This window comes from Mobula hypostoma, chromosome 2 (assembly GCF_963921235.1).
Source record: "Mobula hypostoma chromosome 2, sMobHyp1.1, whole genome shotgun sequence".
Taxonomy (NCBI): domain Eukaryota; kingdom Metazoa; phylum Chordata; class Chondrichthyes; order Myliobatiformes; family Myliobatidae; genus Mobula; species Mobula hypostoma.
In genome coordinates, this window is record NC_086098.1 from 103577584 (window position 1) to 103603173 (window position 25590).

The window sequence follows — 25590 nt, forward strand, 5'->3', positions numbered from 1 at the left end:
TTCTCCGTGTCAGTTTAAGATCAGCTCTAAAAGCAAATATTGCAAGAGGGCCCAGAGGATGTCCAATATCTGAGGAACCTGTGAAGCCTACGGATAAAATTGCGGAAGACCTGGTAAGTGGAGAAATTGTTCGGCAATTTGCGTTCAACCAACAGAAAAAGTAAATCTAATTGTTCCTTCGTTGATTTGACAGTGTAGGCCGGTTATGGGTCCAAGTAGGGGATTATGTATTTTGGGTTTTTCGTGATCCACTTTGGGTTTGGTGGAGGTGGTTGGTTGGAGTTGTCGGTGCTGTGTTTCCGAGTACCGTGGTTGGGAGCTAACCATGGATTTGGTCGCTGCGGAGATGTTAATGTAACTTCCATGCCCCTAGAAGGCGAGGCAGGCTGCAAAGGGCTATACAATGAGTGAGTGTTGGAAGTGGGCAGGGCACCAGCGGTACTGAGAGAACGAAGGGAAGAGGGGTGGTATGGGGGGAATCGCACCGCATCTGAGCGAGGGGAAAGTGCGAATGCCCGCAAGAAAGTGAATCCCAGGGTTGTATATAGTGACATATCTGTACGTTGATAATAACTATACTTTGAACTTTGAAATTTGGTATAATTACATTTAAATAGAATGATGTTGTCTTTATCAACTCGTTTATCAAATTTCAATCATAAAGTTGGCCATTAGCTCTGAGAGAGACGACCGAGACACGGATGGGGACAAGGTTGAAATTAAAGTAGGCTAAAATAATCTGAAAAGAATGCATGAAAAGAAAAACGAAAACACGAAAAAAATATATTCTGTGACGCGGCAAATATTAAAAAGCCAAAATTACTCGATACCTGCAAATTTTATTTTAATTCTGCGCTTTATCTTTAGTATATAAAAACTTAAAGAACTTCAGGTTATTACAATTAATTGTTTTCAAAACAATTATTGATCTCCTTTCCAAAAGAAAACTTACTTGAAAGAACAATTTCTTTTTATATTTTGAAAACTGTCTTATACGTGCGATGTATGCATATATACAATGAAAATGCTAGCAAATATTAATTATTTTCCCCATAGCGCCTGGAAGTAGTATGGGAATGGAGGAATAGATTGAAAAGTCAGTGGGTTGTGAGGGTTATGAATTTACAACGAAGTCTACCAGAATGAGAAGAGAGTTTAGAATAAATGCTCTTTCGCAGAAATTCAGCAGATCGGGACATTGCCGTGGGAAGTAACTGCGGCGGAGACCTCGTGTCTTCTTAAGGGAACATTGTATATTTATTTGAAGCAGTGAAATCTACCGCGAGAGTGGACGGCGGTAAGAGCGCTGTAACAAGAAGCCTGCGCAGGCATCATGGTCGTATATCGTATGTTGTAAACTTATCTGGCGCAGTTTAAGACAACTGGAAATGTTCACAGACGCATTAAGATGTTTCTACCCTTATCGAGTTATCGGACTTCAGCTAACAACCTGAATTAAGTTTCGATATATTTGATTTGGATAACTGTAACATTATCTGGGTCCAGCTGAAGCAATTTAGGCATTAAATTATGGGAACTTCTTGAACAATAGTTACTGAAATACTTCCTACAAGACGTGGTTTGCAAATGGGACACTGTAAGAGCTGTTAATGACTGAATGTTGTCAAAGCAGATTTCTTTGGTTTCTTTATGGATCCACATTTGGCTTTTGCCATTTGCAGGGTTCATGTACTATTGACGGCGCGTTGAAAATCAATGGATTGTTTAGGAAACTCTCTGCCTCGTTACTGGTTTCAATTTAGATCATTGCACACATGCATTTTCTTTAAAACTCGTCTCTTATCCGTGAAAAGCATAAATATCAGCTGTGTTCAGTCGTATTGTTGGGCCAGAAAATACTTTTTTTGTTAATCAATCTAACTATTTTTCTGATAATTGTCTTACCACTAGCATTTATTACTTCGAGTATTAGGACTTGTCGACATACTTTGACACATTACGTTATTCTATAAAGATGTCTCACTAGGCATCTGCCGATGATTCACTACCCGCAATATATTTACCGCTCACTCAATATACGTCTACAATTGAAAAAAAATCACCTCTGGCATCGCTGAACACGCTACTTGCCACAGAAGGAAATCCTTCTCACTTCTTATCTGGACTTTTTTAAAAACTTCATGACAAGTTAATTCAACAAAAAAATTGACATGTATCATTTTAGGAGAGTCCACTATTAACCACTGAATGAGACTTCTATAAACCCCCCTCACCCCCCGCCCCACCTTGACTCTTACCCATCTAGAATTTTGTTCTTGTTATTGGATTTATTTGAAACATTGCTTTGCTGAAATGTAATTTTTGTTTACGCTTATTAATAACGAAGGCTGTGTCCCGCGCTATCAAACCGCTGCTGTCGGAGACTTAATGGGAAGTAAAAGTAATGCTTTGAATCGTTAAAACCATTAGAACACTCCAAAAAAGCGGACTACAGTAAAGCAGAAACCTGTTGACTGATACTTAGACGATGTCCCATATTAGGACAAAAGTAGAAAATGATAATTATATGTGCACTCACATTGGTCCAGGAGGACAATCGTCGCCAGCTCATAGGGCGCTAGCGGCGTGATTGACAGGTTACCGCCCCCTGCCGTCTGTAACTGACACGCGTGTAGCTGGACGGGTGAAGTATGTCCACCGCTCTCCTGCTTGTAAGTGCTGACAGATCAAGGCAACAAAATTCAATTACCAGCCCTAATTGCGCTCAGAGTCCACCCGCGGCGTGCCCAGTCGATGTCACTCCATTTGGCCCATTGGACAAAACGGAACCCCCGTTTCTTTCTCTCTCTCTCTCTCTGCCCCTCTCTCTCCGTCACTCTCAAAGCCCTTATATACTTTTTTTCAGCAATAATCTGCACACTGGATTCCGTCTGGGAGTTTGGGGAAAAGAAATTTACAAAAAAATCTGTCTCCTGCACACATACAGAGCAGAGCCCGACGTGGAATGGCTGAGAAAAGGAGATCGCCATCTACAATGAGTTTGAAGGCTCACGCTTTTTCAGTGGAAGCGCTGATCGGAGCGGAGAAGAAGAGGAAATTGGACGATTGCTGCATGAATGGTGTTGAGATAAAAGATGTAATAACAAGCCAGCCTGTGAATGCGTCGGGGAAGGACAGGAACTCAGACGACGAGAGAAACTGTGGCACAGACTACAGCGAAAGATCGGGTGAGTTTTCGCACATTAAATAGCTTCCTATTTGCCCGTGATTTGCTCACAGAATTAAAGGAAGCCACCCGGTTACACGCCGAATTGCTACTTTGGCGCTCGATTTCTGTTTAGATTTCATCAAGGAAAATCTGTTTTATAAAAAAAACCTTAACAGCCATCGGTTTCAGATTATAAAAAGTGTAACGTTAGCCACTCATTAGTTGTTAATAAATCAACTAAATCATTTGCATTATAGTCCTTGCTGGGCTGTAAATGCAATTAAAATATATATGCGTTTACAATGCCTGTATAATTAACTTTTACTATAACATTTTTGTTTGCATTAAGTATAATCTCAGCCCTATCGTGTATTTCATGTTGGACCCTTTATGCTTCAGTTCTGAACGGGGACGATGCACTGGAGTGCCCTTCCCCTCCAATAGTCACTAAGGCCTATATACCGCCCAAGTGCGGCACCGCTCGAGAGGATATTCACGCCGAACTACAAGGTGCTGACCTGTGGAAAAGATTTCACGACATCGGCACGGAGATGATCATCACCAAGGCGGGAAGGTCAGTCTGACAGCGGTTCGCCAAACACCCCTCAGTCAAGGTGTACTTATTTTTTTGGTGATTACTTGACAGAGCTAGAATGTTGGTCCTTTCATTATAGAGAATGGTTTGTGAACTCGTAGTGTTAACTTTTTCTCTTTCGGTCTCCTAATTGTTTCAGAATATTTAATGCACCTCATTTTGCTTGATATTGTACTGAAGGTTATGCTATTTATTCTGTATCGAGGAACGCACATCGTGATTAAACCCACATGTGCCCGCTTGTAAATGTTTTAAAAGAGCTTCCTTGCGTATTGGAAAGGGAAAATCACAATTTAGTATCGGGAAAATCCGTATGTTCGGAACTCTCTTTTGTTGTTAATTTATTCACGAAGCTCGATTGAGTTACTTAACTCCCGCGCAGGCTGAGTGGGAATCATTATTTTTTAAAGCTGCGTTTGGGATCTGTTCTGTGGAGTTAAATTGTCTCCTTCCCCCTTTTGGAATGGCGGGTGTTGGTTATGCTGTCATTTGGTCGCTTATTCTTTCTGCGGTTTAGGATTTTATGTCCGATCTAGCGTGGTCTACACTATTAGCAATAGCTAGCTATGATATTTTCGATCATTTCCCGCCTTAACACTGTTATGTTTATTCTTTTTTTTTAATCGATTCCAGACGAATGTTCCCAGCTATGCGGGTTAAGATCACTGGCCTGGATCCCCATCAGCAGTATTATATCGCCATGGACATCATTCCAGTGGATAACAAGCGTTACAGGTAACCAGTTTAAAATTCAGAGTGGAGCCCCTGTGTGTGTGTGTGTGTGTGTGTGTGTGTGTGTGTGTGTGTGTGTGTGTGTGTGTGAGAGAGAGAGAGAGAGAAGAAAGGAGAGAGTGCGATGGGCGCTATCAGTCGGAATTTGCGCCCTTATAGTCGGGTGCTAAATGAAATAGTCGAATTAAAAAAAATACCCATTCAACGAATATCAAGATTTTAAGTATTTGTTGTTTTTGTGTTGTCGGTAATCTGGTTAGAAAACGCGATTGGACGGATGTAGATAGTTGCACCGAGGGGCGCTGGATGTACCTGGGTGAGCCAACTTCGTGTGCTATTGGGCATAAATCGGAACATATAAGTTGTGTGCATAGAAGCTTTGCCACATATCCGAAATAGCTGGCTGCTTGGCTTCTCGACCCGGGTCGCACCGTGACGACCACGACCGTTCAAAAAACTCAATCAAAAATAAGAAATAGACACCAAGAAATTGTCTGCAGCAATACCGGTCCTCTGGCGTTAGGATGCATCTCTCTGGGTGCTTCCTTCCGGGAGTGATGAACATCTTGCAGCCGTTGTGCAGTACCCTTCATCGTCCACGCTTCTAACCAAAATCCTATTTCGGACTGTGAACGCCGTCCAACAGTGGTGGTAGCTAACAATACTGCGTACTCGAAATCTTTATTATAAGATCACCCCCGATTCAATCACATTAGTGTGTATCTCTAGTCTTCCTTCTCCAACTCCACGCAGAATTGTGCATGTAGGCTTCGATTCACATCTTCCAGTAATTAATCTTAATTTCACTCATTGGTTGCAGCAATAACAGAATGAACGATTTATTTACTTCTTAAAATTACCGCTTGGATATTGGCCACGAAGTTAAATTCAGTGTCGCCTTACATTAATAAATTGCGACAATGAGGTATGGAACCTCGACAAATGATTAGATTTATATTCATTTTCAGGTAAACTGGAAAGGCTCTATATCGAGATTGCTTTTAACCAGGCTTCTTGATTTTGACAACGATTTCTTGCTAGTTTTGAAAATGATAAATTGCAAGCACGAAAAGAGGAACAATAAAGAAGATGTTTGATAATGTTTAATTGGTATTTTATCGATGAGTTTGGAAACAGTAGGCCATTTTGGAGGTGGGCTTAGACTATCGACATTTTTTCAGTCTGAAAGATTTTTTTTGTATTTTTTTCGCCCGATCTTTCTCGTTTTATTTTGTGTGCGGGGGGTGGGCGATTTGGGGTCGAGGCGCTTGTTCCGTTTTTGTTCGTTTCTTTGTGCGGGGATTTTTGGGGTTGATGATCGTGCTGCCGCTCTTTTTCTTCCTTTGGTTTCGTGGCTATCCCGAGAAGACGAATTTCAGGGTTGTACACTTTGATAATAAGTGGAACTTTGAAAGACCCGTTTCTATTCTGTACGACTCTGACTCTTGCCCTGGTATCTTCCTCCGTTGCAGGTATGTGTACCACAGCTCTAAGTGGATGGTGGCCGGAAACGCTGATTCTCCAGTCCCACCCCGGGTCTACATCCACCCTGACTCTCCAGCCTCGGGAGACACCTGGATGCGTCAGGTCATCAGCTTCGATAAACTCAAACTGACCAACAACGAGCTGGATGACCAGGGACACGTGAGTGTTCACTCTCCGTCCTCTCCGCTTCCTCTTATATGTACTGCGGAGTTCAAAGCCATCGGAGATAACTGCTTATCTTAAAAAATACAAATCGACCCAGTAATTCTGTAATCAATCGCGAGCAAATGACTCCTAGCACTTTAAACCGGTATAAAAAAATCTGGCGCACGGTTGCTGTCTCTGTTTCTGACGCCTCCTCTCGGCAGAGTTTATTTAAAACTACCTCGAACTTTATTAGATGGATTCAGATTAGGTAATGTGTTTATTTAAGCAAGGCCAGGCTCATTAAATGGACATCCAATCATTTTTAAAAGGACAAATAATTATTTAGGATCGACTACTTAATCTCGCAAATGTGGCACAAACTCCCGTAACAAACTAGAATCGAGATAAGAAAGTCGTTTGCGTATTTATTTTAACATTTATACAATAGATTTACATTACGGAATATCCTGCAAATTGTGGATATGTAAATCATTTAATGGTTGAAAGTTTAATGTTATCTTGTGAAATGAAGAATCTAACTCAGTAGAGAAACACACAATGTAACACGAACAGTTCTAAATATACTCTGCTCTGACTTCTGAAAACCATCTTTACCGGAACTATAACATATTACAATATTTTATGATTTGTATTTCCACTTTTAGCAAGTTGGTTCCATTTTACAAAGTCTTCCATGAACTCATGAACATTATTTCGCTATTCGCTTGTTTTTGCGCTATTTATTTATTCTGTAATTTATAGTAATTTGCATATCTTGGCACTGTACAACGGCGCAGAATAACATGGTTCACGACAATATTAGTCAGTGGTAATAAACCTGATTCGGATTCGAAGTTCTCCGAATAAACGGGGATCCCAGGACGCTATGGGATTGTTTGAATAATCGAGGCTGGCAAGGCGTCACTGCAGTGAGGTCAAGAAAAGCGGGGAGAGAGGTAAATGGGTAATCCGGAATCTAACGTTGAAGACATTGTATTACTGAAAGTGGGCTGCTATTCTAATTTATGCAGCTAAAATAATTTAAAATAAGATACGTTTTATTCTGAGAATGCGAGCATCGATTGCGAGGACGGGATTTGCTACTAATCCGTAGTTATTCTGGGAAGGTTGAGGGGGACATTTTGAACAGCTGCAGACCTTAATCCTTTGTAGCAGTCCGAATCAATTGCGTGGTTTAGTAGGCTAGTTCAGCGAAGAGTTAAGAACCAACCACATGTAGGCCAGATTGGATAAAGGCGGTAGGTTTTCTTCCTAAATAAACTTTTTTCCTTCGCAATTGCAAATCTTTGCATTTACATGTCTAACAATAAAATAAATTCACGTTAAAAATCAAGCTCACATCTTCCGAATTTTAAAACTTAATCTCATCAATATAAATCTGATTTTAATTATTATGTTTTGATTGCTACAATTGCCATTGTGGAGTGGGAGAGCTTTCACAACCAGGTTCTCGGGTCGAGGAGAACCCTGCACTGAAGAATTCTTCGAAACGCGCTTTCCGTTTATTCCAGAGCAGTGCAAACGCTACAGTCCGAAAGCGTTGTTCCTCGATCAGCATTCAGCGTTCCTCTTGTCGTATTCTCTCTCTATGAGAAGCCCATTGCTTCACCTACGAAGTGCGATTGATGAATATTTTCACTTGATTTACGGCAATCTTGTTAAAGGCGGCTGGGTGATGGTCGGGTGATGTTCGGAAATAAAACAAAGTCGCGCTGGGTAACCGGCTGTTGAATATGAGAACTGAAGACTTATATTTTTTTGGCTGATTGGTTCCCATCTCATGTTCGATTTGCGATTCTGCGTGTAAAGTTAACAAAACGGTTATCATTTTAATGTGCTGATATTTATTTGAGAATTAAAACAAAGTCGCGAAATATAATTCTCGGGGACGTTAAGTTGGTGAGCTTGTAACAGCGCAGAGGGAAAGGCTGGGTGTCGAGCTGTACTGCAGTATTTAAAGGGATATTACCCGCAAATGTCTGACTGAACAGATTGTTTCCCAACAACAGGGTATGCATTTCTGCATTTACCACAAACTATTGGCATCTGCCAGATTACCGATGCTACGGAAAGCATACGGTAAAATCAAAGTTCAGCAAGAACGAATAGGGAAGTATTTTGCAAAAGAAAAACACTGTTTATTTCACAGAAGCATATCGGAGAAGATTTGGTTTGGGTGGAACGCTGAACGAAACCATTGAATCCGAAATAATGAATGTTCCTCAATTTTACGATGTGGAGACAGATGATTTGTCCTCCTATGGATGTTTGCCCAATGGGTCACGAACAATGAAGCGCTAAGGACACTGCCTGATTCCGTCCTCAATTAACCATCTCATTTTCTTGTTGTTGGAACAGATCATTTTGCATTCGATGCACAAGTACCAGCCCCGGGTGCACATCATTCGGAAGGAGTGTGGAGAGGAGCTGTCCCCCGTCAAACCCATCCCAAGAGGAGACGGGGTGAAGCACTTTTCTTTCTCAGAGACCGTCTTCACCACCGTGACCGCCTACCAGAACCAGCAGGTGAGAAGCGATCGGAAGATCCGTCCTTACCCTAGCACCGTACGCAACGAGTAATGTTCTCCTGTACGCTCGGATCCATCTTCGCTGGTTTGTAGTTTTCTTTCTTTACAATCTCTGTTCAATTTCCTCTGACCACGTCTTTACAGAATGGCTGTGTAACCGGAGTCCATGGGTCCGCTACACACAATTTCCCTCACTTTAAAAATATCGTTGAGAATGTGTTATATTTAGGTAGTTGTGTCCAATGATTAACAAAGCAAAACAGCTGTTCTGATTTTAAAAGTTCCCTATTTTAATGCGTCAAGAGTACTAGAATGACTTAAACTTCTGTCTGAAGTAATGTATCTACAGTGTTACCGGTGTAAGTTTAGCTGACGTCAGTTAATTGGATAACTTTTTAGAAAATGCTCGTCCCACTAGATTTATTAACTGAACATTAACAGACAAAGCCGGGGTAAAAAAAAAACTCAGCAGGTCTGGTGGCATCTGTGGAATAACAATTTTCGGTTTGAAAACACAAGGGATTCTGCAGATGCTGGAAATCAAGGGTAACACACGTAAAATGCTGGAGGAACTCTTTTGATCAGGCAGCATCGACGGAAGGGAATGAAGAGTCGACGATTCGGACCCTCCCCTCAGATGCTGTCTGGCCTGCTGAGTTCCTCCAACATTTTGTGTGTGTTAGTCAACTTTCCGGATCTGCAATTCTTGGTCAGGACGGGTAAAGTGTGTGTGTGTGTGTGTGTGAGAGAGAGAGAGAGAGAGAGAGAGAGAGAGAGAGAGAGAGAGAGAGAGAGAGAGAGAGAGAGTGTGTGAGAGAGAGAGAGAGAGAGAGAGAGAGAGTGTGTGAGAGAGAGAGAGAGAGAGAGAGAGAGAGTGTGTGTGAGAGAGAGAGAGAGAGAGAGAGAGAGTGTGTGTGAGAGAGAGAGAGAGAGAGAGAGAGAGAGAGAGAGTGTGAGAGAGAGAGAGAGAGAGAGAGAGAGAGAGAGAGAGAGAGAGAGAGAGAGAGAGAGAGAGAGAGAGAGAGAGAGAGAGAGAGAGAGAGAGAGAGAGAGAGAGAGAGAGAGAGAGAGAGAGAGAGAGAGAGAGAAAGGCTACGTTAGAGTGCGTGAGGGGAATAGAAAAATCGAGGCCGTCAATGTTCCGTCTGCTGCTTGGAGCAAAATACATGGAAATAATGGGATTCATTTTCGTTTATGGAGAACTGCATTATGTAGCAATGAGCAAACTTAAACCGAGACATTGACAATGATCACCCTAATGCCAATTCCAATTCTGTGTCAGATCACCAGGCTGAAGATCGACCGCAATCCGTTTGCAAAGGGTTTCCGTGATTCCGGGCGCAACAGGTAAATCGTTTCATTCCACTGAAGAAGTTATGTGAAATCTGTCTGCCAGTAATGTAAAACCTTGAGTGCTACAGTAAAATTTCAAACCGACCTCACACTTCCCACGCCTTCCATACATCGAAATAATTAGAACTTGCACCACAAGCCCTCTCCCAAGAGTAGAGAAAAAGATACTGAGATCGACGCAGCAGTTCTCTTTCAGTCGGATTCCTGTGTTTAAAGTTTAATTTTTTTTAACCAGGCTTTGGTCTTTTAAAAAGTACAGGAAAAGATGGTTTTATCTGCTAAACAAACTCGGCTATTTGATAGCGCAAGCGCTGCAAGTGATAAAGTAGGAAAAGTTCAAGACATCCTGTGTAAATTATCGCCTTGGCAACATCTCTCCAGGAGGCGATTTTTATCTCGACACTAACTAGGACTCGAAAGCTCTTATTCCTGGGGAAAGTGAAGCCGAAGTCCACCCAATAAACTTTTTATTGTAGCTTCCTGCGAAACGCCTGTGACACCCCCCTCCCCCCATAAAGGCAGGGTGAAGGCCGTTGTATGGCATCGAAATATTAACGAGCAAACATCTCGCCCGACTTTCTTGATTACCTGCTCGGCACCTTTCACGATCCTGGCCTCGTTCAACTTGGGCCAATTACGCTTTGATTTAAATCCTTCGCCAGATTCTTATACATAAATAGAGAGGACACGGTGACAGCTGCCCTCAGTGTACCTGGCCCGTTGGGATGTAAGCGCGTCCAAACCGCCGGGTCCAGTTTTTGCGGGCGGTAACTAAGTCTTGTTCGCGCTGCGGCGCTCAGTGTAAATTTTCCTGGAAAGCGCTGAGATCCATTGCTAGGAAAATGTTGTACTGGTGGCAGTGTATTTGGGAAGCTTCCGCAATCTACGAATCCCGCAAAATTAGCGTGGACTGGAGGCGCTGTTCCTTCTACAGCGAAACACGCAAAATGCTGGAGGAACTCAGCAGGTCAGGCAGCATCTATGGAAATGAGTGAATAGTCGTCCGTTCGGCCGAGATATCGAGTCTGTTGTCAATCCGTCCCCCTGTTTTGTTCTTTAATCCGTGCAATGGAAATATGATCAGTGAAAAGAAAATTAATTTTCAACAAAACATTTTGACAAAAAATAGGAAATGCTTAAAATGCTCGGCAGGTCAGACAGTGTCTCTGGACTTAGAAACAAAGCTGACACGTCCTGTGTTGATGAAGAGTCTCGGTCTGAAATGTTGACTATTTATTTCTCTCCTGAGATGCTGCCTGACCAGTTGAGTTCCTCCAGCATTTTGTATGTGTTACTCTGGATTTCCGGCATCTGCCCAATGGCTTGTGCTTATGTTCAGGTATATGCTGGTTTTAGAACACTCATCTAGATCCATCCTACAGTCTGACGACAAATAGTGGAGGGGAGGAGAGTCAATGGAGGGTGGGAGCATGGTATTATCACAGTTAGAATTAAGTTAAAGAGTTTTCCTTATCTCAGCATCCTCCCAGTTGTAATCTGCTCCCTGGAAATGGCCAGATCAACACTAGCAGGAAGGTAACAGGGCTCCTTCTACATAAATGTAGCCAGAATGTGCTGAGCATCCTCTGCTGATTTCCTCATCATTTTCTGCTAAACCATTTACTATCCTCACACACCCTGAAGGGAACAGAGTACTATTCATTCCCAGCTTCTGCAGTCTTGTAACTTTGGCCCCAAATTTTTTTTATGTATTAACCCCAAGTCTTGCCTGTTCTTAGTCTGTCTGTTGCTCCCCTTTTTTTTCTTATTTATGATACCAATGCCCCATCATTTGACACCATTTCCCTTGCTATTTCCCAAGTTCATAAATATTTTCTTATAGTTCCCCTCTCCATCTGGAACAAGATCAGTTCTATTCATAGGCTGATTAGGTCTACACTGTCACCTTGGGAGATCTCCAAGAATATAAGCCCTTTTCTAATCAATCTCTCCTCAACCTTTTTTTTAGCAGCCGGTGGTGTAGTGGCATTAGCGCCGGACACTGGCTGGTGGCATAGTGGCATCAGTGCCAGACTTCAGAGTGAAGGCTCCTGAGTTCGAATCCAGCTGGCTCCCTTGCACGCTTTCCATCTGTGCTGGGTTGAGCATCGAGCTAGCAACTCGGCCTAATAAAAATAATAAAACCAGCTAAAAAAACGCCGTCATGACAGCATCCCGATGACTCCCCTTGGAGTTAAGGGCTCTCTTCTCTTCAAACACTAATAAGATATGTCATCTCAAGAATCACTCCAGTGAACAATCCTTATAATGCATCTATAGATTTTCGCGAATAAACGTATCAGCCTTTACACATTTCTACCAATCCACATCACATACATGTGAAGAAAGAATTTTTGTATTTGAATTCTTTTCTAACAAACACTAACAAGTCACTTGTTTTCTTCATTCCTTGCTATTACTGAATTAAGACTTTTTGTAAATCACGTGCTTCACCGAGATCCCTCTGAATTGCAAACTTGTTACCATTTAAATGTTATCTTGTGTTTCTACTTTTTTTTTATCAAATCTATCATTCCTCCACCTTGTATTTTACCTGTCACGTTATGTTCCCACCCACTTAATTAACCTGCCTGTATTCTTTACAGCACCTTTCTGACCTTCCTGCATCTGGCTTTATATTGTCAGTAAATCTAGATATTTTATATGCAATCTCTCATTACAGTCATGAATATAATTTGTGTTTACCTGAGGTTCAAACACAGCACTCTGCCATTTCAGTTCAAGCTTATGTTGTCTCTGCATTATAAATCTATATTCTCACATTCAGTCCCAATACCAATATCAGCTGTGAATTCCTTTGGCCAATTCCAGAAAAATCCAAAATTAGCATTAGCTTTAGACATTTGACACTGAACTCACCTCCTGTATTGGCCATTGTTTCAGGCTTCACATATCAAATGAGGTTTCTATTATTTTTTTTTGTTAACAGTATATAAAAATAGCACCTATTTCTATCTCCTATAGTATCAGTCCTTCTATTGAATAACTCCTGCTTAAATGGGCAGCCGGTCCGTCATCATCTCAAAATTTCAAAACTGGTGAAAGGTCTTTATTTTGTTTATATATTGCAAATTTCATTTTCAAAATTCTACTTTCATTACTCAATTACAAATCAAATTAATTTATTTAGCACATTTGGATATTTGCATAGGTATTGATCATCAGTTGATGGCTCACACCTCCCTCTTTGAGTCACCTACCCAAATGATCCAAAATCACCTCTCTGATTTAGCTGTTCACTGATTTTTCTCTTCCTTTGGGTATTTGGAAGACTCATCTTCTATTAAGAAGAAAGCAGGTCTAGACGACCAACAGAAAAGAAAATAGCTCTAGCTGAATATCATCTATGATTTCTGGTTTTGTCCATTTATGCAGATCACCAGTAGCTTTATCCTTTGAAGCGAGAGACTGCTGGACTGGTCAAAGTGAAAATCAAGTTTATTGTCATATGCACAAGTACATGTGTGTACCAGGGCAATGAAATTTTACATGCAGCAGTATACATAGGCACATTGCATCATATACACAGTACTCACAAGAAAAAAATATACTAAACATAAATTATGCACAATTTTTACAAGAAAGAGCACAAAATAATGAAGTCCATTTTAGTGCAAAATGATCAAAATAGTTACGGTATTGCGACACTCTAGTGATTAAGGTTTTGCTGGGGGAGGGGAGTGGTGTGCAAGAACCTAATGGTCAAAAGGAAATAGCTGTTCTTGAACCTGGTAGTGTGAGTTGTTAGGCCCGATCCTAGCTGCGAGAAGTTGGTATGGCCTGATGGTGGGGATTATTTGATGATGCACGTCAGCTTCTTGAAGCAGTACCTCCTGTAGATACTACCAATGGGGGGGGGGAGGGGAAGGAGGATGTGTCCCTGTTGTCCACTTAAGTTACCATGGCAGACCATGGTGCAATCAATCAGGATACTTTTAACACTATATCTGTAGAAGTTTGTTGGAATTAGGAGTTTGGTTTGTTGGGATCAGGGCATCCTAGTGCCATCCTCATTTGTTAGACATGACCTTGTTTAAGTTTCAAGATTTTATGCCCATTAGCTTGCTGGAAATGCAAATTGAAATCATTGCACCAAAGGCAACAGAGAACCTGGTGAGTACTGGTTGGTAACATTGAAGAACATCAGCTAAGTTCTGTCCACATTTTCCTTGGAAAGTCAAAGGCTGTGGTTTATCACTCCATTCATTTACCAGGTTATAATTGGTCATGTTTGTGGTCAACCAGAAGAGGCTGGCTGACGTTAGTTTGTAGGGTTTGAAATAATGTCCAGTATGGCAGTCGTATTCCACAAACTGAATGTGGAATTTCTAAGGGCTGAAGCACAGAGATTTGGCACATACAGTAATTGGATAAAAGAGATTGATTGACAATAAACACCTCTTATGTTGTTAATAAATATTCTAAATTTTCTGAAGTGATTTGTTTGATTATTTAATGGTTAAGTGGTGAAACCATGAAAATTGTGATCTATGTTTCACAGCTCTAGTGGATTGAATTTATTGAGGAATAATATGATGAATAACAATGTCCATCACTTTTCCTCACTGCATGTTGCTTGCTAGTTGCTTGTTAAAATGATGGGTCATTCCACTGCATTTACTAATAGCTGAATCTGGGCCTGTGTTCATCTATTTAAAACAACTTAATTTTATTTTCTATCATAATAGTAAAGCAGCTTGAATCTATTTTAACAGTCAAGTGCAGAAATACAAATGCACTTGAATATCCTAGGAGGCCAATATTGGTCGCACACTGTAGGAAGGACTTGATTACAATGAAGAGGAAGTAGAGGAGATTGAACAGGATGGAAGTTACAGTTATAAGAAGAGAAGGATAAGATTAGGGTTGCTTACCTTGGAGTAGAGGAGACTGAATAGGTTTTTGAGAGAGATATACAAAATTATGAGAGGATTAAACAGAACAGATAGAAACTTTTCCCTATGTAAAATGTGCCTAAGGCAAGAAGGCATAAGTTTAAGTTGAGGAGTAAGGGAGTAAGGGATTGAATTTTTTTTTCACTCAGGGTATTTGCTGTCTGGAATACACTGACTGAGAATTTGACCATAAGACCATAAGACAAAGGAGCTGAAGTCAGCCATTCGGCCCATCGAGTCTGCTCCGCCATTTTATCATGAGTTGATCCATTCTCCCATTTAGTCCCACTCCCCCACCTTCTCACCATAACCTTTGATGCCCTGGCTACTCAGATACCTATCAATCTCCACCTTAAATACACCCAATGACTTGGCCTCCACTGCTGCCCGTGACAACAAATTCCATAGATTCACCACCCTCTGACTAAAAAAATTTCTTCACATTTCTGTTCTGAATGGGCACCCTTCAATCCTTAAGTTGTGCCCTCTCGTACTAGACTCCCCCATCCAACAACTTTGCCACATCCACTCTGTCCATGCCTTTCAACATTCGAAATGTTTCTATGAGGTCTCCCCTCATTCTTCTAAACTCCAAGGAATACAGTCCAAGAGCGGACAAATGTTCCTCATATGTTAACCCTCTCATTCCCGGAATCATTCTAGTGAATCTTCTCTGTACCCTCTCCAACGTCAGCACATCCTTTCTTAAATAAGGAGACCAAAACTGCCCACAGTACTCCAAGTGAGGTCTCACCAGCACCTTATAGAGCCTCAACATCACATCCCTGCTCCTATACTCTATTCCTCTAGAAATGAATGCCAACATTGCATTCGCCTTCTTCACTACTGACTCAACCTGGAGGTTAACTTTAAGGGTATCCTGTACGAGGACTCCCAAGTCCCGTTGCATCTCAGAACTTTGAATTCTTTCCCCATTTAAATAATAGTCTGCCTGTTTAATTTTTCTGCCAAAGTGCATAACCATACACTTTCCAACATTGTACTTCATTTGCCACTTCTCTGCCCATTCTTCCAATCTATCCAAGTCTCTCTGCAGACTCTCCGTTTCCTCAGCACTACCGGCCCCTCCACCTATCTTCGTATCATCAGCAAACTTAGCCACAAAGCTATCTATTCCATAATCTAAATTGCTGGAGATAGGTACTGTCACAACATTTGAGAAGCATCTGGATGAGCATTTGAATCACTAAAGCATAGTAGGTCATGTTCTGGCAAATGGGATAAGTATAGATGGATACTTCATTTGTATGAACAGCTGAAGGGTCTCTTTCTCTCTTTATAACTTAATGATTTTAACACAGGTATCATAAAAGAAAAGCTAATTTTGTATTGTGGTTGTATAAACGATGGTGGGCTTATATTAAACTATAACTGGTTGATGCTAATTTATACTTCTATTGTAAATGAAAATCTCATTGATTATAGTTATTTTCTCCAGCAAACTTTACTGGAGATATTTTTTCATCTATCAATGTTGTACCAATTTTGCTTACCAAACTATGTTGGGGCAAAAACAATTCAGATGTTGCTTTTAAAATCGGTGTACTGTCTGAAAAGTTTGCATGTGAATGGTGCAATCATTTAAATATGATGTTTAAACCATTTGTATGGCATTGCAACATGGGCTCCTGATGGATATGAAATTACCAGCATGAAATGGAAAAAATTGAAAGTGATTCATTCTCATTTCAGTTTTGGAAAGAAAAATGCCAGAGGTTCTGTTCCACTGTTATTTAGATAAACAGACATGGTGCCCTAAAAGCTGGATTGCATTCACACATTAGGAGAAAGGATGCAATTATTTCCCTGAATGACTTCATGCAAAGCTAAGCTTGGTGAAATAGTAATATGTTGGAACATGCTTAAATATTAAGAACTTTGTAAGGATTGAATGAGGTTATAGTTTTAAATTAACTGTCCCAACGGCCATTAGCCAAGAGGCAAAAATAAAAATAAATTTTAAACAATTCTATACATTGTTCAAAAAGATTAACAAATCAGGAAATAATACTGTATAAATAAATATAAATCTAGCTGTTATTTGAACCATTCTTACTTTGATTTTAAAATGACTGTCCCTTAAATTGCCTTGTGAATGTTCCTCTGAGACCAGGAGAGAATGTTTCCTTATTTATTTGTGGTGGCAGGGTGAAGATACATCTCTATCAAGGGAGGTATAAAGCACTTCTTCCTTCCACTAGCCTGTAGGTTGCTTTCGGCCAAGGTGTAGCACCCGCTTAGTCCCCCGATCAGGGTTCATGTGAAGTCATGGGAGCAGGTGGTGGATGGTCGTTTGAGCAGCTGGTGCATATCACAAGTCCTGGTTATGTGACCACTGACGCCAGGCAGACAATCTCTGCAGAGTATTGATAATGGCTGGGATCACCTGTATTTTAAAGACACTGCCCAGAAGAAAGCAAAAGCAAACCACTTCTGTAGAAAAACTGGCCGAGAATAATCATGGTCATTGACCATGATCACCCACATCGTACAACACAGCACATGATAATGCTGATGATGATCTGTAATAACAAATCAAGCTAAGCTTCATTGCTTAATTATTAGAAATGGCTTTTGAGAGCAGTTTGCATTGAGCATATTAGGGGGATCAGCTATACTGGATTGGATGTTATGTAATGAACCGGAGGTGATTAGGGAGCTTGAGGTAAAAGAACCCTTAGGAAACAGTGATCACAATATGATTGAGTTCAACTTGAAATTTGAGAGGGAGAAAGTAAAGTCTGATGTAGCAGTATTTCAGTGGAGTAAGGGAAATTACAGTGATATGAGAAAGGAATTGGCCAAAGTAAATTGGAAGGAGCAGCTGGCAGGGATGTCAGCAGAGCAGCAGTGGTGTGCATTTCTGGGAAAAGTGGGGAATGTGCAGGACATATGTATTCCAAAAATGAAGAAAAACTCAAATGGGAAAATAGTACAACCATGGCTGGAAAGGGAAGTCAGAGCTATTGTAAAAGTAAAAGAAAGGGCATACAACAAAGCAAAAATGATTGGGAAGATAAAGGATTGGGAAGTTTTTAAAAGCAAAAATGAGTGGGAAGATAAAGGATTGGGAAGTTTTTAAAAGCAAAAATGAGTGGGAAGATAAAGGATTGGGAAGTTTTTAAAAGCAAAAATGAGTGGGAAGATAAAGGATTGGGAAGTTTTTAAAAAACTACAGAGAGCAACTAAAAGAAATCAGAAGAGAAAAGATGAAATATAAAAGCAAGCTAGCAAAAGATATCAAAGTGGACAGTAGAAGTTTTTTCAAGTATGTTAAAAATAAAAGACAAATGAGAGTGGATATAGGACCGTTAGAAAATGAGGCAGGAGAAACAATAACGGGGGACAAGGAGATGGCAGATAAACTAAATGAGTATTTTGCATCAGTTTTCATTGTGGAAGACACTGACAGTATGCCTGACATTGTAGTGTGTGAAGGAAGAGAAGTGGGTGCAGTTACTATTACAAGAGAGAAGGTGCTCAAAAAGCTGAAAGACCTAAATGTACGTAAGTCACCCGGACCAGATGAACTGCACCCTAGGGTTCTGAAAGAGGTAGTGTTAGAGACTGTGGTGGCATTAGAAATGATCTTTCAAAAATCATTGGACTCTGGCATGGTGCCAGAGGACTGGAAAATTGCAAATGTCACTCCAGTCTTTAAGAAAGGAGGAAGGCAGCAGAAAGGAAATTATAGACCAGTTAGCCTGATCTCAGTGGTTGGGAAGATGTTAGAGTCAATTGTTAAGGATGAGGTGATGGAGTACTTGGTGACACAGGACGAGATAGTACAAAGTCAGCATGGTTTCTTTCAGGGAAAATCCTGCCTGACAAACCTGTTGGAATTCTTTGAGGAGATTACAAATAGGATAGATAAAGGGGATGCAGTGGATCTTGTATATTTGGACTTTCAGAAGGCCTTTGACAAGGTGTCACACATGAGGCTGCTTACCAATTTAAGAGCCCATGGTATTACAAGAAAGTTAATAGCATGGTTAGAGCATTAGCTGATTGGTAGGAGGCAGTGAGTGGGAATAAAAGGATCCTTTTCTGGTTGGCTGCCAGTGACTAGTGGTGTTCCACAGCAGTTGATGTTGGGACCACTTTTTTTTTATGCTGTATATCAATGATTCAGATGATGGAATAGATGGCATTGTTGCCAAGTTTGCAGATGTTACAAAGATTGGTGGAGGGGCAGGTAGTGTTGAGGAAACAGATAGGATACAGAAGGACTTAGACAGATTAGAAGAATGGGCAAGAAAGTGGCAAATGAAATACAATGTTGGAAAATGCATGGTCATATACTTTGGCAGTAGAAATAAATGTGCCGACTATTTTCTAAATGGGGAGAAAATCCCAAAAGATGAGATGCAGAGGGACTTGGGAGTCCTTGTGCAGAACACCCTAGAGATTAACTTGCAGGTTGAGTCAGAGGTGAGGAAGGTAAATGCCATGTTAGCATTCAATTCAAGAGGTCTATCATACAAGAGCAAGAATGTGATGCTGAGGCTTTATAAGGCACGGGTACGGCTTCACCTTGAGTATTGTGAATAGTTTTGGCCTCATCATCTAAGAAAAGATGTGCTGGCATTGATGAGGGTCCAGAGGAGGTTCACAAGGATGATTCCAGGAATGAAAGGGTTAACATATGAGGAACGTTTGATGGCTCTGGGTCTGTACTCGCTGGAATTCAGAAGGATGAGGGGGGATCTCATTGAAACCTTTGGAATGTTGAAAGGTCTAGACAGAATAGATGTCGAAAAGATGTTTCCCATGGTGGGAGAGTCTAGGACAAGAGGGCTCAGCCTCAGGATAGAGGGGCACCCTTTCAAAACAGAGATGTGGAAAAATTTCTCTAACCAAAGGGTGGTGAATTTGTGGAATTTGTTGCCACATGTAGCTGTGGAGGCTAGGTTGCTGGGTGTATTTAAGGCAGAGATTAATAGGTTCTTGATTGGACATGGCATCAAAGGTTACGGGGAGAAGGCCAGGAACTGGGGTTGAGGAGGAGGAAAAAAGGATCAGCTGTGATTCAATGGCGGAGCAGACTCGGTGGGCCAGATGGCCAAATTCTGCTCCAATGTCTTATGGTCTTACGGTCTAATAATAGGACTGTCTCTCCCCGTTCTCTTACATGTGAAACTTACGTGATTTATTTCCTGATGTGTGGCTATTTTGGAAATTATTTGGCACAAAAATTTATTGATTATTGAATAACATCTTGAAAACATAATAAATACTGGACTTGTACTTAAGATGTACTATGCCTGCCCATGGAATTATACAACAAGATGCAGGATATTGACATGACTCAAGATTCTACCTCAATTATTGAAATCTTGTAATTAATGATCAGCTGTTAAAAGTAAGTTTTAAGTAACCAATAAATTAAGTTCTCCAAATTTATTTAAACTCATTGTACATAAATGATTAAACATATTTCATGATGTAATTTTCTTGAACTAGAATGGGATTAGAGGCGATTGTGGAATCCTATGCATTCTGGAGACCCTCTTTGCGGACCCTCAGCTTTGAAGATATACCTGGAATTCAGAAACAAGGTAGTACTTTGGCTTCTTTTTGCGATCATTCTCTCCATTAATAATCATCAGCAAATTTAAACATTATTAAAGCAATAGGCAGACAAAAAGTATTTCAATAAACAGTAACACACACAAAATGCTGGAGGAACTCAGCAGGCCAGGCAGCATCCATGGAAAAAAGTACAATCTGCGTTTCAGACCGAAACTTCGAATGTCAGTCCTGCCAAAGGGTTTCTGCCCAAAACATTGATTGTACTTTTTTCCATAGATGCTGCCTGGCCTGCTGAATTCCTCCAAGATTTTGTGTGTGTTACTCAGATTTCCAACATCTGCAGATTTTCTCCTGCTTGTCAATAAATAGTACTTTATTTTATACTAATTTCACCAGAAATCATTAAAAACTAATAATAACAAAAATTGATTTTAGTCATTCTAGTACTTTAATATATTAATTTCACTTTGCAATGCAAGATAATCTGTAACTGATTAATGCAGTTTTTATGCCTGCTGTATACCAGTGTCTGAGTTTAAAGGAACAATTTGGTGGTACCTTCAAGATATATATATTTATAGGCATCCGTTAGTCTCATGAGACCATGGATTTGCGCCTTGGAAGGTTTCCAGAGCGCAGGCCTGGGCAAGGTTGTATGGAAGACCAGCAGTTGCCCATGCTGCAAGTCTCCCCCTCTCAACGCCACCAATGTTGTCCAAGGGAAGGGCATTAGGACCCATACAGCTTGGCACCTGTGTCGTCGCAGAGCAATGTGTGGTTAAGTGCCTTGCTCAAGGACACACACGCTGCCCCAGCCAAGGCTCGAACTAGCGACCTTGAAATCACTAGACGAATGCCTTAACCACTTGACCACGCACCAGCACAAGATATAACTACCCTTTCAAAGCAGCTGTGCAAACAGCAAATTTCAAATTCAAGGGCGTGACTACACATTGAGAGTTTTAGATGTATGTATAATATTAAGTGGAGCATGAATAAAATTCATGATACATAGTTCTTGATAAAACTCCTAAATTCTAGTTGGGGATTATACTTGCATGGGCATGCAAAATGTGTGCATCCAGCTGAGGGACAAGATTCAACCATACAGTGTGTTTTTCTTAAAACAAACTGTAATAGCATTGAAGCTTTAAATAAAACAAAAACAAGTGGTAAATTTAACAAGATAAGCAAAACAGTAAACTGTTGCTTTTAACACTTTGGATCAAAATAAAGCAATAATCTGAATCAGAATCAGAATCAGGTTTAATATCGCTGACATATATCATGAAATTTATTGATGTGCTACAGCAGTACCATGCAATACAGAAAAACAAACAACAAATTACAATATGGAATAAATACAGTGTATTATAAAAAAATAAATGAAATAAGTAATAAAAATAGTGAGGTAGTATTCTTAGATTAGTTCATTGCTGTTCAGAAATCTGATGGTAGTGGGGAGCATGAATTTTGTAATTTCTTTTTTTGCTGAAGACACTAATTCTTGCCAGGGTATAAGACCATAGTGGTGAACAATTAAAGTTACCTCACTTTTTGTCAAAGGAGTGATTTTGCAATGTGCTCACCTGATATCTACTTACCACCATTTGTTGCTTGAAAGATTTGGAAAGTGGCTCAGGGTCAGGGTTGGGGATGATTACGAATGGAGGCAGGAGTAGAGGCTGGTTGGTGGAGCAGCAGAAACAACCATGCCACCTGTTGTAGCAGCAGATAAGAGATCCTCCTTGCCAGTTGTTTAATGAATAACCTCTGATTTACTGAGCATGCAGTCGTAGACCATTTGTGCTTCTCTACAATGCTTGTTGACATCGTAGATGGCATACCACTGTGCTAAAATGGCTAGAAAGCTAAAAATTTATGAAGGGCCTGTACCCAATTAGACATGTGTGACAAGTAATTTTAAGAAACTATGTAACCTGAAAAAATGTTTGTCACTTTAATGTTCATATGCTGAGTTAGTCAGCTTTCACATATTCAATAGTATTTACAAGATGTTTACTATAACAAACTTTGCAAAGAGACTATGCTTTTCTTAATAGGTGGTAGAGTAACTTCAACTGCCCACCAGAACCCAGGAAGCGGTGCTCCAACACATCGTCTGCCTGGCTCTTCCTGTTCCTCACCAGCTTTCCATCTGGCACAAAATGGTGGCCAACTCTGCAACCTGAGCCCAGCAGACTTCACAACCTGCAACCGCACAGGCCTGGCTTTTAACAGATACAGCAGCAGTCTTGCCGAAACCTACAACCGCCTGACCAGCCCGGGCAGTGAAACATTTGCAACTCAGAGGACACCTTCCTACATTGGTGTGGCTAACACTGCAAGTGTGAACATGTCAATATCAGGCAACGAAGGAGAAGCATTCAACTGCCACCAACCTGGGTTGCCAGTGCCAATCTCTGGAATATCATCTCCTCAGCTACAGTACATCATGCCTTCACCATCAAATAATGCTTTCACTACCAATCAGACCCACCAAGGTTCCTACAGTACCTTCAGACTGCATAGCCCATATGGCTTATATGGATATAATTTTTCTACTTCTCCTAGACTGGCCGCCAGCCCTGAGAAAATAATTTCTTCCCAAGGAGGTTTTCTGGGTTCGTCTCCCAGTGGTACCATGACTGATCGGCAGATCTTGCCCACTGTGGATGGGGTGCATATTCTTAATAGCAGCCAGCAAAACATGTTTGACACACGGTCTTTAGGGAATTTAACAGCTTCACCATCTCAGATTCCAGCACATTTGGTCTGACAAGATAGCTGTGCTGCCTGAAACTTGCAGTGTTACGTAATGAATTATTCATGGAGATCCTTCCATTTATCAACACTTTCCCCAGTATGAAATGCATTTCTGACCAGTGCCAATAGTAGAACTTCTACTGATTATGCTGGGGATCAGAACAACGTTAGACTTTGCATCTACTGAAGTGTTTGTTCCCATTGTCCTATGGCGTGTCAGGTGCAATGGTGCTCCAACTGTGCTCTCAGAAGAGACTCAAAGGACAAAGGAACAAATGAAGTGGAAAAGAAGGCCAGTTGCTTTCAAGAGTCACTATTATTGACTATGTATCTTGTATATTGATGCCGTCTTTTGAACTGGCAATTGAATTCACTAACTGTGGCAGATAGTGAATGGACTTGGTTACAATGTGAAGTCGATCAAGACGCTAGGATGCAAAATGAATCTGTCTCAACATTCAACCTCACATAAACTTACAAGCACCGTTCTTTGGCCATCTGGTGGCTTTTCTTCCTTGCCTTCAACTTTTTTCTTGGCAGCCCTGGGAGTGTTGTCCTGGAGTGACATATAGTCTTATATACTTTGGCTCCTTTCAGTTCTCACCAAGTAACCTTTCTTTTCCATAAGTCTAAACTGTGATTGTTAATAGACTGCCAAAATACTGGGTATCACCACAGCAAAGGCTGATCCTGTCTGAACCTGATGGCCGCACAAGTGCACTTTTCATAGGATTACGTGTACAGTGACTTGTATACAAGCAATGCTACATGGATGATCTTCCCCATATAGAAAATTGATCTTCCCTTTAAATAACGGTCTGATCTCTGGAGCTGGCCCTTAAAATCAAGGCGCTCAATACCGAGTACTGACCATTTCCACAATCTTCTTGGATTAATCTTTACTATATCCATGGAATCAAGTTTAAATAATATTTGATTTCTCTCTTCTCATTTTTTTTACATTACACTTAAAAACTGCCTGTTTAAAACCCTTCCAATTTAACGTAAAAGATGACAATCAACATGTCAATTTATAAGGCAGAAACAAAGAAGTGATTTATATTAATTAAGATGTAATCCTGTATGAAATTCTCCCCAAAATATAGAAAACAAACTAAAATGTAGGGATATACAGAGTTACTTTCATTTTATGGCAGTAAAGTAAGCAGTGCAGTTATTCGGGGGAAATACGATAAAATATTCCAACTTTTGTACAATCAGCCATGCCTTCTCTCATGATTGCCTTTGGGAATAATCACAGAGCCAACTTAAGGGCTAATAGTTTCTGAGATCTCTCCGATAGTATAAGTACAGTTTGATATACTATTTAATTGTATGCCTATACAAAGGGATCTTATATGTCTACAATATCTGGAAGATTAGTTTCCCTAATTATGCTGTTTGGAAATGTAAAATGTAATTCCAGATAGCCAATAAATACATTTGGCATCAGGTGGTAATTTTTGAGAATCACATGTCAAATGTACTGTATAGAATTAATATTACATGAAAAATATACAAGATGTTCTCCCTTATTAGTCTGGGATAAAGCAATTAAAATAAGAGACAACAATGGATAGCTTTGTGACAGACATAATACATAAGCAATAATTACAAATGTTGTTAAATCTAATCCTAAATAAGAGACATAGGCCGGTGCTCATAAATTGATCATGCCCCCATTTTGAGTAGCTGCTAAATTTAAAAAAAAGATTTTCAACCTAACTCTTAGTAAATGGTGACTGTATTATCAGAGATTAATGCCCTGGAAATATAATAATACCCCTCATAAAAAAGCACTTGAAATGACTACAATAAATAATAATTCACAAAGAATATATCTGCAAATTATCTCCCATTTGGGAAGATTTTTTTTAATTCTCAAGTATCTTGGGGTTATATATGCAATAGGATAAAGAAAATAAGATATGATTCAAGATTATTTCATCTTGCTTACTCTACTTTGGGAAATATAGATACATATATTTACAAGATTCTGGTGTTTGAAGCAATTTTGCCAGTTTAAGAGCTGCATGATAAGGTCTTTTAAAATAATAGAGGTAATTTGGGTAAGATTATGTTCTTATTCCATAGAGTACATTACCAGCATCACAAGGACTACAATCTTTCACTCCCTTTCTGAATTACACCATACCATAAGTGCCAAACTTTCTTCTCGTTTCGTTACTCAGCAGTGAGGACATACGTCTAAATTATCAATCGTGAATAGCTTTGTCAAATATTGTTAAAAAGCTGTACTTTGAAATTGTTTAGAAGTGTAAATATGTAACAATGATACTGCAAAGATTTACTGGCAATAAAAAA

The 25590-nt window shown here is 40.3% G+C and overlaps 1 protein-coding gene across 1 annotated transcript; it reads left to right on the forward strand.

The window, feature by feature from the left end:
- On the forward strand, window positions 1-25590 carry tbx18 (T-box transcription factor 18). Its single transcript, XM_063040321.1, has 9 exons — window positions 1-113; window positions 2948-3188; window positions 3569-3743; window positions 4398-4499; window positions 5969-6140; window positions 8508-8675; window positions 9960-10024; window positions 20431-20525; window positions 22563-25590. Exons 2-9 carry the CDS (start codon window positions 2966-2968, stop codon window positions 23276-23278), a joined length of 1716 nt encoding a protein of 571 aa, XP_062896391.1. The 5' UTR covers window positions 1-113; window positions 2948-2965; the 3' UTR covers window positions 23279-25590.